The 20000-nt window shown below is 50.0% G+C and overlaps 1 protein-coding gene across 1 annotated transcript in view; it reads left to right on the forward strand.

The window, feature by feature from the left end:
* Positions 1 to 20000, forward strand: part of LOC110525085 (protein unc-13 homolog B) — a 100226-nt gene that overhangs the window by 20447 nt on the left and 59779 nt on the right. Inside the window, exons 2-10 of the mRNA XM_036979323.1 lie at positions 1031 to 4166; positions 5845 to 5867; positions 6822 to 6871; positions 7082 to 7157; positions 11109 to 11177; positions 14559 to 14778; positions 15034 to 15261; positions 17817 to 17958; positions 19965 to 20000. The exon at positions 19965 to 20000 is cut by the window's right edge and continues 134 nt beyond it. Coding sequence (XP_036835218.1) covers positions 1184 to 4166; positions 5845 to 5867; positions 6822 to 6871; positions 7082 to 7157; positions 11109 to 11177; positions 14559 to 14778; positions 15034 to 15261; positions 17817 to 17958; positions 19965 to 20000 — 3827 coding nt within the window. The 5' untranslated portion in view covers positions 1031 to 1183. The remainder of the gene's footprint in view (positions 1 to 1030; positions 4167 to 5844; positions 5868 to 6821; positions 6872 to 7081; positions 7158 to 11108; positions 11178 to 14558; positions 14779 to 15033; positions 15262 to 17816; positions 17959 to 19964) is intronic.

The raw sequence follows: 20000 nt of genomic DNA on the forward strand, positions 1-20000 counted from the left end.
ATGTAGCGTGCATTCATCTGTGTCAGTCGAAGGAGCTTACCTAGCTTGTGAAGGACCTGCCTAGTTACAGGATATGCAATTACTACAGTAGTCAAGGCAATTAAAAGGCCATTAAGGCCCAGGGGAAGACAGGCTTCAACTGAACAGAGGGAAGATATTTCATAACTTCTCCTCTCATATTTGTGAGAGGGATCCTAGGGGAGGATTGAGTAGAAGACACGTAGGAACACGGAACACAGAACACGGAACACAGAACACAGAACGCACTTCATCAGAAATCCACATTCTGTTGACTCCATGTTGGTACATGTGTCATATTTCTCATATTGCCAAATACAGTAGTTCCAGGATGGCATGTTTTTTCAGAGTGTAATTTGAAAAAAAGTAGAATAACATTTAATAATAACAATTATATTTCTTCTAACTTCTTCTACCTTTTTCCAATTCCATTCTGAAATTCAATTAGCTACTCAGATACATTAATTCCAATTCCATGGCTAAACCAATGCCTCCCTCGTCACAACATTTAAGTGACCTCCTTTTCAGAAATGGGCCTTTAGGAATTTAATGGCAGAATAACAATATAGTGAATTAATAACAGAGGAGTTTCTAAGAATTAGGTGCGGTAATTACTCAACTAGAATCCCAAGAGCTAGGTACTTGAGCCCAATTGCTCCTGTGAATAACCATTTCCATTAATGGAGAGAACGGAACTCTGTGAACGGAACACATCTGCTCTACATAGAAAGTATTTATGCAGCATTTATCTAGTCTGCTATGGATTACAACTTCCTGTTCCTGTTCTTGTCTTTTCTGCTTCGTTGGAACCAAATGAGCGGTTGGTTTACAGTTCCGATGATACATTATGCCTCTTCCACTATTGCTTCGATGGGAAAGGAGAGGAAATGTGTGCAGATAAATGACTGGAGTCACATGGCTTTCCTGTGTTATTCGCCATAGGCTTAATATTATCTAATAATCACATTGTTGAAGTAAATATGTGTTGTTTCTTGATTTTGTGTCTCTACAGCCATGAACTAAAGTTCCTGGTAGGTGCAGCTGAATGGGCACCCATGAATCTGTTCTCTCGGACTTAGATGCCGGCCTCTTCTTTTAATGTGACTCCAGCAACGATGTGGGGGGGATAACTAAGGCTAGGGGCCTCTGCTTCTGTCCCGGGAAGATGTTCTCCAAGAACCGCTTCAATGGACAACACGGAACACCCGTTGCACCCAAAGGCGACACCAAGGAACGGGTTCGCAAAAAGAGGGCCCCCAACCCCAGGGTAGCGCTTGTCATTCGGGAGAAGATCCACCGCCTGCTCCAAGGATCCGGCCAGGAACTACCCGCCCCAGACCTTTACTCTGCTGGGATCGAGGAGGAGGGGGGAGGAGAGGGACAGGAGAAGAGAAAGGAGGCCACAAATATTTTTGTGAGGTGTGGGCCCAGAGAGGAAGTTTGCTCCTCGAGGATCCCCACCTGTAAGGCACATGGAGGGGTGTCTGGGGCTTCCTGCATTGGGGAGGTGGAGCTGAACAGAGAGGGCTGTGTCAGGATCCCTTGCACTCTGCAGCACAATAGCAGAAGCCAATCTCCGGGGAAGCAGAAATTGAGTATCCCAGACGGGATTAGGACTTTCCCGGAAAAGAGACGAACACCCAAACACCAGAAATGGATAATCCCGGCAGGTATCCGGACCATTCCAGAACAGAGAAGAGAATCCCTACACCAGAACCGGATTAGCCAAAACAGGAACATCTCAACGTTTGCCGCAGAGGCAGGGGCAGCAGGAGGGAAGGCTGACTTCGGTCGGACCCGTTCAGATCAAAAGAGACCTGTTTCTATGGGTGACTATGTGGATTACAACTTCAACAGAACACGGCACGATACTCTGCTGGAGGTGGACGAGGAAGAAGAAGACGAAGAGGAGGAGGAAGAGGAGGAAGAGGAGGAAGAAGAGTCTAGTGCCATCATCGAGCACATTCTCAAAGAGCTGAGAGGGATCAACAAAATCCAGGAGGAGATCTCGGATCTGCGAGATTACCTTTCATCCGTGCGTGGCTCTGTAGAGGAGGTGTCTTCCTGTGTGGATGCTGTGCTCCTAGAGATAGAGGGCATTCGCTCAGGAAACAAGGCTAGTGGCAGTCCAGGAGATGGGGCTTGGTCTGGGGCTGCAGGGGGCAGTGACGGATCCTCCTTCACCCCTCACCAGAGGCCTGTCAGCGCCTACGGCAGTTTAGGCAGGCAGATGGTGCCTTCAGATTCCAATGTCTGCCGACCGTCCGTCTTCAGCCAACGCCACAGCATCCACGGGATGCCAGTGGAGTTCCACTTGCCAACATTAGAAGAGAAGTCTACCACAGTCTCGCCAGGCACCGAATTAGTGGAGCCTGTTGGCCAGCAGCAGGAGGATGATGAGCTGCCGAAACACAGCATCCCAGAGCCCACCATGGTCAGCAAACTGAGCTGTGGCTACCTGGAGCAGCAGGACGACCAGGACTTCCCAAGCACCAGCTCCCTATCCTCAGAACACAGCATCAATTCAGAGTCGGTCCTTGAGAGACCCTCATCCAGCCACGGTGCAATGTGTGGTGGTGCTAGAGGTGGTAGTAGGCGTGGTGGGGTGGAGAGCTGGGGTGGTGGTGGCCGAGAACATGGTGGGACTGAGAAGACTATATGGTGTGAAGAACAATGTTATTCCAGACAGAGGAGTCTGGAAGAGCAGGAAGGAGAGGGACCTGCCTGTTTGGAGGGGACAGGGAGCTGGGATCGGTATAGGGGCTCAGATGGGTATAGAACTGGTACCCTGGCCGAGTCCTCTACAGGAAGCTCCGACCTCCACTCTCTCCACTCCTCTGGACTACACTACAACTCCCCCGCCAGCACTTCCAGTCACGAGGAGTGGCGCTGCCATAGACGGAGGCTGCAACATCATCATGGGACTCAAGTTCCTACAGACATCCACTCAGAGTACCACAACCTGGGATACAAGGGTGCTGCTGATTGCTTATTTCCCCAGAGCTCTGGTTACCACTCAGTGGAAGGACATACAGGAGGAGTGGAGAGCTATGGCTACACAGCTCCCCCCACAGATCTCAGCTACACAACTGACTGCCAAGTAGATAGTTACCTGGAGAACTATTCTGGCCATGAGCACGACATGACTGAAGAGTTTACAGAGGTGACCTGTACCTGGGGCTCACTACAGGTGACCTGTACCACTGTGGCTGAAACAGACATTCCATTGGTCAATACAGATGAAGGAGTTATGCCAGGGCACCTCCCGCGCCCTAACAGCGCAGAGATCCAAAACGTTGGTTTTAACGTGAAGCGAATCGGGCGAGCCGTGCTGGACTTCAGCTCCGCCCTGCGGGAGGCACTACGCAAGTTGGAGGGACCCGGAACTGACAAGAGTCCTGGAGATGAGACTGAGCCCACAAGCCTTTTGGTGGAGTCTCAAACAAACCTACCCCACGCAGATATGTCCCAAACGTCAAAAGAGGATGGGTCGGACCCAGGGGCCTTGGACGACACAGAGAGACTAACCCAGACCTGTGTCCTCTCCTCTGCCCACTCAGACCCCTGCCCAGGTGAAACCCTGCCAGAGGAGGTCAGCGACGGCCACCAACAGGCTCAGGATGACCCTTACGGACCTTCTCTCCTTCCTTACTCCAGACAGGACGTTTCCCAAACAGGCCTAGACTTTGCTTCACTTGGTCCAGAGCCTATGGTCTCCCCACCCAATGCAGAGGCAGAAGAAAAAGGAGCCTCTCCTCTGCCTCAGGGCCCATCACACACCCCCACTCGGAACATCTCTCTATCGCAATGCACCACTGTAGAGTCCCTCTCACTCTCCTTCTCGGCTGAGCAGCCAGCACCCCAGCAGGAGCAGGGAGACGAACCCCCATCCCTGTCGCTGCCACAGCCCGACACAGAAGACCCAGAAGTCCCAGATACGCCTGCAGCCCCAGAAGGCGAGGCAGCAAGAGATGCAGCGGGAAAGGCAGAGAGAGCAGAGGAGCACACCCTGGAGATAAGCCAGAGGGAGGTGCGGAGGCTGAAGTGCCTGAGGACCTTCCAGCAGATCCTTCGGGAGAAGAGGGAGTCACGGCGCCAGCTCACCAGCATGACCATGTCCACCTTCAAGGGAGACAACCTCATTCCAGGTAGCTATCACCTACCATCCGTCGTACTGTTACTCGTAAAGCACTGTCTGGAACAAGAGCACATGTTCATCACCTGGTTATTTATTTATTTATTAGCATGAATAACTATTTTTCGTTCTATTCTCTCACATCTACCTAGTCATTTTGCTATTTTACCATCACCTCCCAGCATCACAACTGTAGCATCACCCTCCCAGCATCACTACTGTACCATCACCCTCCATCATCACTAATGTAGCACCCCCCAGCATTACTACTGTACCATCACCCCTCCCAGCATCACTACTGTATACTCACCCCCCAGCATCACTAATGTACCATCACCCCCCAGCATCACCACTGTATACTCACCCCCCCAGCATCACTACTGTACCATCACCCCCCCAGCATCACTAATGTACCATCACCCCCTCCCAGCATCACTACTGTACCATCACCCTCCCACCATCACTACTGTATCATCACCCTCCCAGCATCACTAATGTACCATCACCTCCCAGCATCACTAATGTACCATCACCCCCCCAGCATCACTAATGTACCATCACCCCCCAGCATCACTAATGTACCATCACCCTTCCACCATCACTACTGTATAATCACCCTCCCAGCATCATTAATGTCCCATCACCCTCCCAGCATCACTAATGTACCATCACCTCCCCAGCCTCCCTACTGCAGTACAAACCTCCCAGCATCACTAATGTACCATCACCTCCCCAGCATCACTACTGTACCATCACCCCCCCAGCATTACTATTGTACCATCACCCCCCCAGCATTACTACTGTACCATCACCCCCCCCAGCATCACTACTGTACCATCACCCCTCCCAGCATCACTACTGTACCATCACCCACCCCAGCATCACTATTTGACCATCACCCCCCCAGCATCACTATTGTACCATCACCCCCCCAGCATCACTACTGTACCATCTCCCCCCCCCAGCATCACTACTGTACCATCCCCTCCCCAGCATCACTATTGTCTATTGTACCATCACCCCCCAGCATCATTATTGTACCATCCCTCTCCCAGCAGTTGTTATTGCTAATGGATTGGCTGGAAGGACTTCAACAAGGACTTGTTGTTTTAATTGTACTGCTAAGCTGATGACTCTTTGTCTCTCTGTTTCTGTCTCTCTTTCCTCTCTCCTCTCTCCTCTTTCTCTCTCTCCTCTCTCCTCTTTCTCTCTCTCCTCTCTTCTCTCTCTCTCTCCTCTCTTCTCTTTCTCTCTCTCCTCTCTCCTCTCTTCTCTTTCTCTCTCCTCTCTTTTTCTCCCTCTCATCTCTTCTCTTTCTCTCTCTCCTCTCTCTCCTCTCCTCTCTCTCTCTCTCCTCTCTCCTCTTTCTCTCTCTCCTCTCTTCTCTCTCTCTCTCCTCTCTTCTCTTTCTCTCTCTTCTCTCTCCTCTCTTCTCTCTCCTCTCTTCTCTTTCTCTCTCTCCTCACTTCTCTTTCTCTCTCACCTCTCTTCTCTTTATCTCTCTCCTCTCCTCTCTCTCTCTCCCCTCTTCTCTTTCTCTATCCTCTCTCTCTCCTCTCTTCTCTCTCTCTCCTCACTTCTCTTTCTCTCTCACCTCTCTTCTCTTTATCTCTCTCCTCTCTCTTCTCTCTCTCTCCTCTCTTCTCTCTCTCGCTATCTCCTCTCTTCTCTTTCTCTTTCCTCCCTTTCAGATGGAAGTCGACATGACGATCAGGTCTCTTTTCTCAAGTCAATGTCTTTATGTGCATGTCCTCATGCTTTGACGTTGACCATTCTTGCTCATGAGTTAATACCATTTTATACTACTGTGTTACATGGCAACAACATGTACAGTAGTATTGCCTACATTGCTTCCTTAGTTTGGTTTGTCTCTTGTTGGTGATTTGACCCTTGACCCTTTATAATGTTGCCACTTCACGAAGAGTCTTCTTGTTTTCCTTGTTAAAGGAATTGAGGGAAAATTAAATGAGTTGAGGGAACATTAGAGGAGTTGAGGGAACATTAAAGGAGTTGAGGGAACATTAGAGGAGTTGAGGGAACATTAAAGGAGTTGAGGGAACATTAAAGGAGTTGAGGGAACATTAAAGGAGTTGAGGGAACATTAGAGGAGTTGAGGGAACATTAGAGGAGTTGAGGGAACATTAAAGGAGTTGAGGGAACATTAAATGAGTTGAGGGAACATTAGAGTAGTTGAGGGAACATTAAAGGAGTTGAGGGAACATTAAATGAGTTGAGGGAACATTACAGGAGTTGAGGGAACATTAAAGGAGTTGAGGGAACATTAAAGGAGTTGAGGGAACATTAAAGGAGTTGAGGGAACATTAAAGGAGTTGAGGGAACATTACAGATGTTAAATGAGTCTCTCTTTCTCTGTCTCTCTCTTTCTCTGTCTCTCTCTTTATCTGTCTCTCTTTCTCTATCTTTGTCTGTCTCTCTCTTTCTCTGTCTCTCTCTTTCTCCCTCTGTCTTTCTCTGTCTCTCTCTTTCTCCCTCTCTTTCTCTGTCTCTCTCTTTCACTGTCTCTCTCTTTCTCTGTCTATCTCTTTCTGTACCTTTATGTCTTTGTCTTTCTCTGTCTGATATAATGTGGGCATGCTATATTATTATAACTTCTATAAGAACTGTCGGTCTCAGTGGCTAAAAATCTGACCTTTGACCTCTATTACAGGGCCGAAACAGAGATGGAGAGCCCAGCAAGCACTCGTGGGCCAAGCCTGCGTCAGTGACACCTCCTCTCTCTCTCTCTGTGTGTGTGTGTGTGTGTGTGTGTGTGTGTGTGTGTGTGTGTGTGTGTGTGTGTGTGTGTGTGTGTGTGTGTGTGTGTGTGTGTGTGTGTGTGTCTGAACATACTCCTGTAATTATAACCTCTAATATATTTGATCCTGTGTTTTTGTTTTTATTTTGTTGTTTATAACTGTGTGTGTTTAGTGGTGCCACGCCCTTTGGGATCGACAGTATGCCTGACCTCCGCAAAAAACAGCCTATCCCCCTGGTCGGCGAGCTGGTGAGTTCTTTTGACCCCTCAACCCTGCCCACTTACCTACTGTCATTTTGACCTTTCACCCCTGAATTTACAGTACCTCAGACAAACCTAGAATAACATCTTTGGAAGTAAATAAATAGATCAATAAGACATCTATTAAGGTAAAGTAATATATTACAAAATAATAATGTCTTTCTCTCCCTCTGCCCTCTCTCTCTCTCCCTCTGCCCTGTCTCTCTCTCTCCCTCTGCCCTGTCTCTCTCTCTCCCTCTGCCCTGTCTCTCTCTCTCCCTCTGCCCTGTCTCTCTCTCTCCCTCTGCCCTGTCTCTCTCCCTCTGCCCTGTCTCTCTCTCTCTCCCTCTGCCCTGTCTCTCTCCATCTGCCCCGTCTCTCTTTCTCTCTCCCTCTGCCCTGTCTCTCTCCCTCTGCCCTGTCTCTCTCTCTCTCCCTCTGCCCTGTCTCTCTCTCTCTCCCTCTGCCCTCTCTCTCTCTCTCTCTCCCTCTACCTGCCCTGTCTCTCTCCCTCTGCCTGACCTGTCTCTCTCTCTCTCCCTCTGCCATGTCTCTCTCTCTCCCTCTGCCTGCCCTGTCTCTCTCTCTCCCTCTGCCCTGCCTCTCTCCCTCTGCCTGCCCTGTCTCTCTCTCTCCCTCTGCCCTGTCTCTCACTCTCCCTCTGCCCTGTCTCTCTCTCTCCCTCTGCCTGCCCTGTCTCTCTCTCTCTCTCTCTGCCTGCCCTGTCTCTCTCTCTCTCCCTCTGCCTGCCCTGTCTCTCTCTCTCTCTCCCTCTGCCCTGTCTCTCTCTCTCTCTGCCTGCCCTGTCTCTCTCTCTCTCTGCCTGCCCTGCCCTGTCTCTCTCTCTGCCTGCCCTGTCTCTCTCTCTCTCTGCCTGCCCTGTCTCTCTCTCTCTCTCTCTCTCCCTCCCTCTGCCCTGTCTCTCTCTCTCTGCCTGCCCTGTCTCTCTCTCTCTCTCTCCCTCTGCCCTGTCTCTCTCTCTCTCTGCCTGCCCTGTCTCTCTCTTCCCTCAGACAATGGTAAGTGTCAGTGAGTTTTCTCCTCCTGGTTTTAGCCATTTGTCCTTCCAATCCCATTGACATGAATGTCTAAATTCCAGTATAATACTGTATGATAGCATGGACACACACACACACACACACACACACACACACACACACACACACACACACACACACACACACACACACACACACACACACACACACACACACACACACACACACACACACACACACACACACACACACACACATACATACACATATCATGTACACACAATAAACAACATCATTTAGTCTACAACACACATACAGAAGGAGACAAAGACAGGCAGATCCTCTCTGTTTGGGAAACACAAGCTGGGTGTCACGACTGCACAATGCTCACAGCCGCACACATTGACAACAACAAGTCTACAACACTCTGAGCTCAACAGTCAAACCGTAGAGAGAGAAAGTAGACCTGAGCTTTAGTCAACGTGTTCTGGTACTCCACAAAGTCAAGTGACCATCTGCTCTTCTCCTGGTTAAAATGAAAAAAACAATATGCTGTTATGTTATGAAACGAGTCTGGCGCCTTAACTTAACTTCACGTTAACAAAATACACTCCAATTAGAATCCCGTCCAGCGCTTCTCCCACACACACAAGCTGTCGTACGTTTAACACACCTCATACGGACCGTGATTACGATGGCAGAGTGGTCTCTTAGTTTGTCTCCTGTTTTTCTCCTCAGAACATTCTAGCCATTTTAGCATGGAGCGGCTAAGCTGTTTGATTAGCAGGTCTAGCAAGACACTGACAGACAGACAGACAGACAGACAGACAGACAGACAGACAGACAGACAGACAGACAGACAGACAGACAGACAGACAGACAGAGGGCAGAGAGAGAGAGGGCGGAGAGAGAGAGAGGGCGGAGAGAGAGAGAGGGCGGAGAGAGAGGGCGGAGAGAGAGAGAGAGAGGGCGGAGAGAGATGGCGGAGAGAGAGAGAGAGAGAGAGGACGGAGAGAGAGAGAGAGAGAGAGAGGGCGGAGAGAGAGAGAGAGGGCGGAGAGAGAGAGAGGGCGGAGAGAGAGAGAGGGCGGAGAGAGAGAGAGAGAGGGCGGAGAGAGAGAGAGGGCGGAGAGAGATGGCGGAGAGAGAGAGAGAGAGAGAGGGCGGAGAGAGAGAGAGAGAGAGGGCGGAGAGAGAGAGAGAGGGCGGAGAGAGAGAGAGAGAGAGGGCAGAGAGAGAGAGAGAGAGGGAGGCTCTTAGAGTGTTTATGCGGTTACCACACAGTCCACTGTGGAGGAAGAGAGGGAGACCAGACACACAGGGACACATCAGAGCATCTCTAAGAGCTAAGAACCGCTAACATGATGACGATCTGTCCTCTGACAACCACACAGTCTGACTCACATTACACAACTGATCCATAGAAACCTTTTAGCCTGAAATCCAGAACCTGTTAAAGCCAACATTCCACTCCATGAACTCTGTGTCACTCAAACGGACTGGTACCCAGGCTTCTGGGTCTCTGTACAGCAGGCTGGGTTTCTGTACAGCAGGCTGTGTTTCTGTACAGCAGGCTGGGTTTCTGTACAGCAGGCTGTGTTTCTGTACAGCAGGCTGGGTTTCTGTACAGCAGGCTGGGTTTCTGTACAGCAGGCTGGGTTTCTGTACAGCAGGCTGGGTTTCTGTACAGCAGGCTGGGTTTCTGTACAGCAGGCTGTGTTTCTGTACAGCAGGCTGGGTTTCTGTACAGCAGGCTGTGTTTCTGTACAGCAGGCTGGGTTTCTGTACAGCAGGTTGGGTCTCTGTACAGCAGGTTGGGTTTCTGTACAGCAGGTTGGGTCTCTGTACAGCAGGTTGGGTTTCTGTACAGCAGGCTGTGTTTCTGTACAGCAGGCTGGGTTTCTGTACAGCAGGCTGTGTTTCTGTACAGCAGGCTGTGTTTCTGTACAGCAGGCTGTGTTTCTGTACAGCAGGCTGGGTTTCTGTACAGCAGGCTGTGTTTCTGTACAGCAGGCTGTGTTTCTGTACAGCAGGCTGGGTTTCTGTACAGCAGGCTGGGTTTCTGTACAGCAGGCTGTGTTTCTGTACAGCAGGTTGGGTTTCTGTACAGCAGGCTGGGTTTCTGTACAGCAGGCTGTGTTTCTGTACAGCAGGCTGGGTTTCTGTACAGCAGGCTGGGTTTCTGTACAGCAGGCTGGGTTTCTGTACAGCAGGCTGGGTTTCTGTACAGCAGGCTGGGTTTCTGTACAGCAGGCTTGGTTTCTGTACAGCAGGCTGGGTTTCTGTACAGCAGGTTGGGTTTCTGTACAGCAGGCTGGGTTTCTGTACAGCAGGCTGGGTTTCTGTACAGCAGGCTGGGTTTCTGTACAGCAGGCTGGGTTTCTGTACAGCAGGTTGGGTCTCTGTACAGCAGGTTGGGTTTCTGTACAGCAGGCTGTGTTTCTGTACAGCAGGCTGTGTTTCTGTACAGCAGGCTGGGTTTCTGTACAGCAGGCTGTGTTTCTGTACAGCAGGCTGTGTTTCTGTACAGCAGGCTGTGTTTCTGTACAGAAACCCGGTTTCTGTACAGCAGGCTGGGTTTCTGTACAGCAGGCTGGGTTTCTGTACAGAAACCCGGTTTCTGTACAGCAGGCTGGGTTTCTGTACAGCAGGCTGTGTTTCTGTACAGCAGGCTGGGTTTCTGTACAGCAGGTTGGGTCTCTGTACAGCAGGTTGGGTTTCTGACAGCTGATGTAAGAAGGGCTTTATAAATGTATTTGATTGATTGAATGCTAAGAAACCATATCCCCTGTTCACACATTTGCAGAAGAATCCCCCCCCCCCCCCCTCGCTCTGCTTTCACATGTGAAGGTGTGTAGATAACATCACATACCTTCCCCCATGAAAATGTGACTTCCTATTGAAAAGTGTACCTAAAACATTAAAATGTTTCATTTTTTCATTTTCATTCCCTCTGTCTCAGTCCCTGTTGCAGGCCAGGAAGGCAGGGCTCTCTGTGGCTACAAATACATCCATCAAGGACCATGAGCTGGTGAGAGGACACACACACACACACACACACACACACACACACACACACACACACACCGTTCACCACTCTTGGCAATCTATTCTACCTGACCCTTCTTTGGTCCTCTTGTGTGAGGTGTGAGTTTATAAATAGCATTGTGTGGCTCTCCCTGGTACAGTTCTCTCCCTCTCCCTATCCTGTATCCTGTCTCCAATCTCCGTCCCTCTCACTCTCCCTCTCCCTTTCCCCCCCCTCTCTCCCTCTCCCACCTCCTCTCTCCCCCCCTCTCTCCCTCTCCCACCTTCTCTCTCTCTCTCTCTCTCTCTCTCTCTCTCTATTCAATTCACATGTCAACTTAATGGCTTTATTGGCATGGAAACACATGTTAACATTGCCAAAGCAAGTGAAGTAAGTGAAGTAAATAATTAACAAAAGTGAATAAACAGTAAACATTACACTCACAGAAATTCGAAAAACGAATGAAGACATTTCAAATGTCATATTATGTCTTTATACAGTGTTGTAACGATGTGCAAATAGTTAAAGTACAAAAGGGAAAATAAATAAACATAAATATGGGTTGTATTTACAGCGGTGTTTGTTCTTCACTGTTTGCCCTTTTCTCGTGGCAACAGGTCACAAATCTTGCTGCTGTGATGGCACACTGTAGTAGTTCACCCAATATATATGGGAGTTTATCAAAATTTGGTTTGTTTTCAAATTCTTTGTGGATCTGTGTAATCAGAGGGAAATATGCATCTCTAATATGGTCATACATTGGGCAGGAGGTTAGGAAGTGCAGCTCAGTTTCCACCTCATTTTGTGGGCAGTGAGCACATAGCCTGTCTTCTCTTGAGAGTCAGTTCTCTCTACAGCAGCCTTTCCCAATAGCAAGGCTATGCTCACTGAGTATGTACATAGTCAAAGCTTGCCTTAAGTTTGAGTCAGTAATAATTTTGGGGGGTTTCTTATGATTTGGTTGGGTCTTATTGTGCTGCTGTCCTAGGGCTCTGTAGGGTGTGTTTGTGTTTGTGAACAGAGCCCCAGGACCAGCTTGCTTAGGGGACTCTTCTCCAGGTTCATCTCTCTGTAGGTGATGGCTTTATTATGGAAGGTTTGGGAATCGCTTCCTTTTAGATGGTTGTAGAATTTAACGGCTCTTTTCTGGATTTTGATAATCAGTGGGTATCGGCCTAATTCTGCTCTGCATGCATTATTTGGTGTTTTACGTTGTACACAGAGGATATTTTTGCAGAATTCTGTATACAGAGTCTCAATTTGGTGTTTGTCCAATTTAGTGAATTCTTGTTTTGGTGAGCAGACCCCAGACCTCCAAACAATATATGGCAATAACCAATTCAAGTATTTTTAGCCAGCTCCTAATTGGTATGCTGAATTTTATGTTCCTTTTAATGGCATAGAAGGCCTTGTCTCTCAGCTCGTTCACAGCTTTGTGGAAGTTAACAGTGGTGCTGATGTTTAGGCAGAGGTATGTATAGTTTTTTGTGTGCTCTAGGGCAACGGTGTCTAGATGGAATTTGTATTTGTGGTCCTGGTGACTGAACCTTTTTTTGGAGCATCATTATTTCTGTCTTACTGAGATTTACTGTCAGGGCCCAGGTCTGACAGTATCTGTGCAGAAGATCTAGGTGCTGCTGTAGCTCCTCCTTGGTTGGTGACAGAAGCACCAGATCATCAGCAAATAATAGACATTTGACTTCTAGTAGGGTGAGGCCGGGTGCTGCAGACTGTTCTAGTGCCCTCACCAATTCGGTGATACAGTTGAAGTCGGAAGTTTACATACACTTAGGTTGGAGTCATTAAAACAAATTTTTTAACCACTCCACAAATGTATTGTTAACAAACTATAGTTTTGGCAAGTCGGTTAGGACATCTACTTTGTACATGAAACAAGTAATTTTTCTAACAATTGTTTACAGACAGATTATTTCACTTATATCACAATTCCACAATTCACTTGTATCACAATTCCAGTGGATCAGAAGTTTACATACACTAAGTTGACTGCCTTTAAACAGCTTGGAAAATTCCAGAAAATAATGTCATGGCTTAAGAAGCTTCTGATAATTGACATCATTTGAGTGGTGTACCTGTGGATGTATTTCAAGGTCTACCTTCAAACTCAGCGCCTCTTTGCTTGACATCATGGGAAAATCGAAAGAAATCAGCCAAGACCTCAGAAAATAATTGTAGACCTCCACAAGTCTGGTTCATCCTTGGGAGCAATTTCCAAACGCCTGAAGTTTCCACATTCATCTGTACAAACAATAGTACACAAGTATAAACACCATGGGACCACGCAGATGTCATACCACTCAGGAAGGAGACGTGTTCTGTCTCCTAGAGATGAATGTACTTTGGTGTGAAAAGTGCAAATCAATCCCAGAACAACAGCAAAGGACATTGTGAAGATGCTGGAGGAAACAGGTACAAAAGTATCTACATTCACAGTGAAACGAGTCCTATATCGACATAACCTGAAAGGCCGCTCTATCCCTGTCACATTCTGTGAATAAGTTCCTCTCCTAAACTCTATCCCTGTCACATTCTGAGAAGAAAATCCTATCCTAAACTCTATCCCTGGTTCAAGTGGTGCAGGGCTCCCAAGTGGCACAGCAGTCTAAAGCACTGCATTTCAGTGCAACAGGCAACACTGCAGTCCCTGGTTTGAATCCAGGCTGTATCACATCTGGCCGTGAATGGGAGTCCCATGGGCGGCGCACAATTGGGCCAGCGTCGTCCGGGCTTGGCCGGTGTAGGCCGTCATTGTAAATAACAATTTGTTCTTATTAACTGACTTGCCTAGTAAAATAAAAATGAAACCAATCCCTGTCACATTCTGTGAATAAGTTGCTCTCCTAACCTTGCTTCTCTTGATGGTTTACAGTGACTCATATATTTTGTAACATTCCAGTTCCAACCAAACAAACAATAGACGGTTGAGTTCCCTGGTGTGTGTTCATACCTCAGCCTACGGTTCGGTGTGCACCTCGACTCTGCACCACCCACCATCCCTGACACCTACTGCACCTGACTAAACACATGTCTCACTTTCTCATTTTCTCTTTTTGTGTGTGTCTCTCTCTCACACTCTCTCTCTTTCTTGCTCCCTACCTCTCTATCTCTCTCTCTACCTCTCTCTCTCTCTCTCTCTCTCTCTCTCTCTCTCTCTCCCTAACTCTCCCTACCTCCCTCTCTCTCTCTGTTTCCCTATCTATCTCTTTCTCTCTATCCCTACCTCTCACTCTCTGTCTCTCTCCCTCTCCCTACCTCTCTCTCTCTCCCTACCTCTCTCTCTCTCCCTACCTCTCTCTCTCTCTCTCTCCTTCCTATCTATTTTTCTGTCTTTCTCTGTATGTCTCCCCCCTTACACTCCTACAGAAGAGCCACGTTTATAAGAAAACCCTGCAGGCTCTGATCTACCCCATCTCCTGCACAACGCCCCACGCCTTCCAGGTGTGGACTGCCTCCACACCCACCTACTGCTATGAGTGTGAGGGGCTGCTGTGGGGCATCGCCCGCCAGGGCATGAGGTGTGCTGAGTGTGGGGTCAAAGTTCACGAGAAGTGCCAGGAGCTGCTAAACGCTGACTGTCTGCAGAGTGAGTAGAGGAGGAATAGGAGGGGGGAAGGAAGGGTAGAGGGGAAGATGAGGGGAGGTTGGGGTTGAAATGCTGAGGCTGTTCAATTTTTCTGTAACTCTCCTCCCCCTCTCCTCCCCCTCTCCTCTCCTCTCTTCCCCTCTCTCCTCCTCCTCTCCTCCCCTCTTCCCACTCCCCCTCTCCTCCCCCTCTCCGTCCCTCTCTCCTCCCTTCTCTCCTCGCCCTCTCCTCCCACCACGCCTTCCCTCTATCCAGGGGCGGCTGAGAAGAGCTCTAAGACAGGAGCAGAGGACCGGACGCAGCACATCATCACAGCAATGAAGGACAGGATGAAGATCAGGGAGAGGAACAAGCCGGAGATCTTTGAGGAGATCAGGGCTGTGTTCGCCGTCACTAAGCTGCTCCATGCTCAGCAGATGAAGACGATTAAACAGAACGTGTTAGACGGAACCTCCAAGTGGTCTGCCAAGATCACCATCACCGGTACGTCCTGTACCGAACCACAAAGTACCGCACTGCAACTACAGCACCCCACCTCACCACATCCCACCGCACTGCAACTACAGCACCCCACCTCACCACATCCCACCGCACTGCATCTACAGCACCCCACCTCACCACATCCCACCGCACTGCAACTACAGCACCCCACCTCACCACATCCCACCGCACTGCATCTACAGCACCCCACCTCACCACATCCCACCGCACTGCAACTACAGCACCCCACCTCACCACATCCCACCGCACTGCACCACAACAACCCACCACAACAACCCACAGTACCCCACCATAACAACCCACAGTACCCCACCATAACAACCCACAGTACCCCACCATAACAACCCACAGTACCCCACCACACCATCCCCACAGTACCCCACCATAACAACCCACAGTACCCCACCATAACAACCCACAGTACCCCACCATAACAACCCACAGTACCCCACCACACCATCCCCACAGTACCCCACTATAACAACCCACAGTACCCCACCATAACAACCCACAGTACCCCACCACACCATCCCCACTTACCCCACCATAACAACCCACAGTACCCCACCATAACAACCCACAGTACCTCACCATAACAACCCACATTACCCTACCACAACAACCCACAGTACCCCACCACAACAACCCACAGTACCCCACCACACCATCCCCACAGTACCCCACCACAACAACCCACAGTACCCCACCACAACAACCCACAGTACCCCACCATAACAACCCACAGTACCCCACCATAACAACCCACAGTACCCCACCATAACAACCCACAGTACCCCACCACAACAACCCACAGTACCCCACCACACCATCCCCACAGTACCCCACCACAACAACCCACAGTACCCCACCATAACAACCCACAGTACCCCACCATAACAACCCACATTACCCCACCACAACAACCCACAGTACCCCACCACAAAAACCCACAGTACCCCACCACACCATCCCCACAGTACCCCACCACAACAACCCACAGTACCCCACCACAACAACCCACAGTACCCCACCATAACAACCCACAGTACCCCACCACAACAACCCACAGTACCCCACCACACCATCCCCACAGTACCCCATCACAACAACCCACAGTACCCCACCATAACAACCCACAGTACCCCACCACAACAACTCACAGTACCCCACCCCACCATCCCCACAGTACCCCACCACAACAACCCACAGTACCCCACCACACCACATCCCACCGCACTGCACCACAACAACCCACCTCACCGCCCCACAGTACCCCACCACAACAACCCACCATAACAACCCACAGTACCCCACAATAACAACCCACCTCACCGCCCCACAGCACCCCACCACAACAACCCACAGTACCCCACAACAACCCACAGTACCCCACCACAACAACCCACCACAATAACCCACAGTACCCCACCATAACAACCCACCATAACAACCCACAGTACCCCACCATAACAACCCACAGTACCCCACCATAACAACCCACCATAACAACCCACAGTACCACACCATAACAACCCACCATAACAACCCACAGTACCACACCATAACAACCCACCATAACAACCCACAGTACCCCACAACAACCCACCCCACCGCCCCACAGCACCCCACCACAACAACCCACAGTACCCCACAACAACCCACAGTACCCCACCACAACAACCCACCACAATAACCCACAGTACCCCACCATAACAACCCACCATAACAACCCACAGTACCCCACCATAACAACCCACAGTACCCCACCACAACAACCCACAGTACCCCACCACACCATCACCACATTACCCCAACTCACCGCCTCACAGTACCCCACCATAACAACCCACCATAACAACCCACAGTACCCCACCACAACAACCCACAGTACCCCACCACAACAACCCACAGTACCCCACCACATCGCAGAACATTACCCCACAACACCGCCCCACATTACCCCACAACACCGCCCCACATTACCTCACCACATCGCAGAACAGTACCCCACCACACCTCCACAACATTACCCCACAACAACCCACAGTACCCCACCACACCTCCACAACATTACCACACAACACCACCACAACATTACCCTACCACACCAGCCCCACAATACCCTACCACACCTCCACAACATTACCCCACAACAACCCACAGTACCCCACAACACCACCACAACATTACCCTACCACACCAGCCCCACATTACCCTACCACACCACCACAACATTACCCTACCACACCAGCCCCACATTACCCTACCACACCTCCACAACATTACCCTACCACACCAGCCCCACATTACCCTACCACACCAGCCCCACATTACCCTACCACACCTCCACAACATTACCCTACCACACCAGCCCCACATTACCCTACCACACCAGCCCCACATTACCCTACCACACCTCCACAACATTACCCTACCACACCTCCACAACAGTACCCCACCACACCAGCCCCACATTACCCTACTGTGTGTGTGTGTGTGTGTGTGTGTGTGTGTGTGTGTGTGTGTGTGTGTGTTAGTTGTCAGTGCTCAGGGTCTCCAGGCTAAAGACAGGACTGGCTCCAGTGACCCCTACGTGACCATCCAGGTGGGGAAGACTAAGAAGAGAACCAAGACCATCTACGGAAACCTCAACCCTGTCTGGGAGGAGACGTTCAACTTGTAAGACTTTTCCTTCTTCCTCCTCCTCTTCTTTACCCTCTCTTCTCGCCCACTCCTTCTTCCTCCTCCTCTTCTTTACCCTCTCTTCTCGCCCTCTCCTTCTTCCTCCTCCTCTTCTTTACCCTCTCTTCTCGCCCACTCCTTCTTCCTCCTCCTCTTCTTTACCCTCTCTTCTCGCCCTCTCCTTCTTCCTCCTCCTCTTCTTTACCCTCTCTTCTCGCCCTCTCCTTCTTCCTCCTCCTCTTCTTTACCCTCTCTTCTCGCCCACTCCTTCTTCCTCCTCCTCTTCTTTACCCTCTCTTCTCGCCCTCTCCTTCTTCCTCCTCCTCTTCTTTACCCTCTCTTCTCGCCCTCTCCTTCTTCCTCCTCCTCTTCTTTACCCTCTCTTCTCGCCCTCTCCTTCTTCCTCCTCCTCTTCTTTACCCACTCTTCTCGCCCTCTCCTTCTTCCTCCTCCTCTTCTTTACCCTCTCTTCTCGCCCTCTCCTTCTTCCTCCTCCTCTTCTTTACCCTCTCTTCTCGCCCTCTCCTTCTTCCTCCTCCTCTTCTTTACCCTCTCTTCTCGCCCTCTCCTTCTTCCTCCTCCTCTTCTTTACCCTCTCTTCTCGCCCACTCCTTCTTCCTCCTCCTCTTCTTTACCCTCTCTTCTCGCCCTCTCCTTCTTCCTCCTCCTCTTCTTTACCCTCTCTTCTCGCCCTCTCCTTCTTCCTCCTCCTCTTCTTTACCCTCTCTTCTCGCCCACTCCTTCTTCCTCCTCCTCTTCTTTACCCTCTCTTCTCGCCCTCTCCTTCTTCCTCCTCCTCTTCTTTACCCTCTCTTCTCGCCCTCTCCTTCTTCCTCCTCCTCTTCTTTACCCTCTCTTTTCGCCCACTCCTTCTTCCTCCTCCTCTTCTTTACCCTCTCTTCTCGCCCTCTCCTTCTTCCTCCTCCTCTTCTTTACCCTCTCTTCTCGCCCTCTCCTTCTTACTCCTCCTCTTCTTTACCCTCTCGTCTCGCCCTCTCCTTCTTCCTCCTCCTCTTCTTTACCCTCTCTTCTCGCCCTCTCCTTCTTCCTCCTCCTCTTCTTTACCCTCTCTTCTCGCCCTCTCCTTCTTCCTCCTCCTCTTCTTTACCCTCTCTTCTCGCCCTCTCCTTCTTCCTCCTCCTCTTCTTTACCCTCTCTTCTCGCCCTCTCCTTCTTCCTCCTCCTCTTCTTTACCCTCTCTTCTCGCCCTCTCCTTCTTCCTCCTCCTCTTCTTTACCCTCTCTTCTCGCCCTCTCCTTCTTCCTCCTCCTCTTCTTTACCCTCTCTTCTCGCCCTCTCCTTCTTCCTCCTCCTCTTCTTTACCCTCTCTTCTCGCCCTCTCCTTCTTCCTCCTCCTCTTCTTTACCCTCTCTTCTCGCCCACTCCTTCTTCCTCCTCCTCTTCTTTACCCTCTCTTCTCGCCCTCTCCTTCTTCCTCCTCCTCTTCTTTACCCTCTCTTCTCGCCCTCTCCTTCTTCCTCCTCCTCTTCTTTACCCTCTCTTCTCGCCCTCTCCTTCTTCCTCCTCCTCTTCTTTACCCTCTCTTCTCGCCCTCTCCTTCTTCCTCCTCCTCTTCTTTACCCTCTCTTCTCGCCCTCTCCTTCTTCCTCCTCCTCTTCTTTACCCTCTCTTCTCGCCCACTCCTTCTTCCTCCTCCTCTTCTTTACCCTCTCTTCTCGCCCTCTCCTTCTTCCTCCTCCTCTTCTTTACCCTCTCTTCTCGCCCTCTCCTTCTTCCTCCTCCTCTTCTTTACCCTCTCTTCTCGCCCACTCCTTCTTCCTAATCCTCTTCCTCCTCTTCGTCTTCAACCCTTCCCTTCTCCATCCTTTGACTTCACCCTTTGTGCCTACATCTCCCACAATCCTCCTCCTCCTCCTCCTCTTCCTCCCTCCTCTTTCTCCTTTTCAGCTTTTTTTGTTTGTTAAACGTTGAGTCATAAATGTCAAGGTATAAATGTATGAAGACTGAATAATGACATCACCGTATTAACCCCTCCTGCCCAGTGAGTGCCACAACACGTCAGAACGGATCAAGCTGCG

The sequence above is a fragment of the Oncorhynchus mykiss genome, chromosome 6 (assembly GCF_013265735.2).
Source record: "Oncorhynchus mykiss isolate Arlee chromosome 6, USDA_OmykA_1.1, whole genome shotgun sequence".
NCBI classification, from domain to species: Eukaryota; Metazoa; Chordata; class Actinopteri; order Salmoniformes; family Salmonidae; genus Oncorhynchus; species Oncorhynchus mykiss.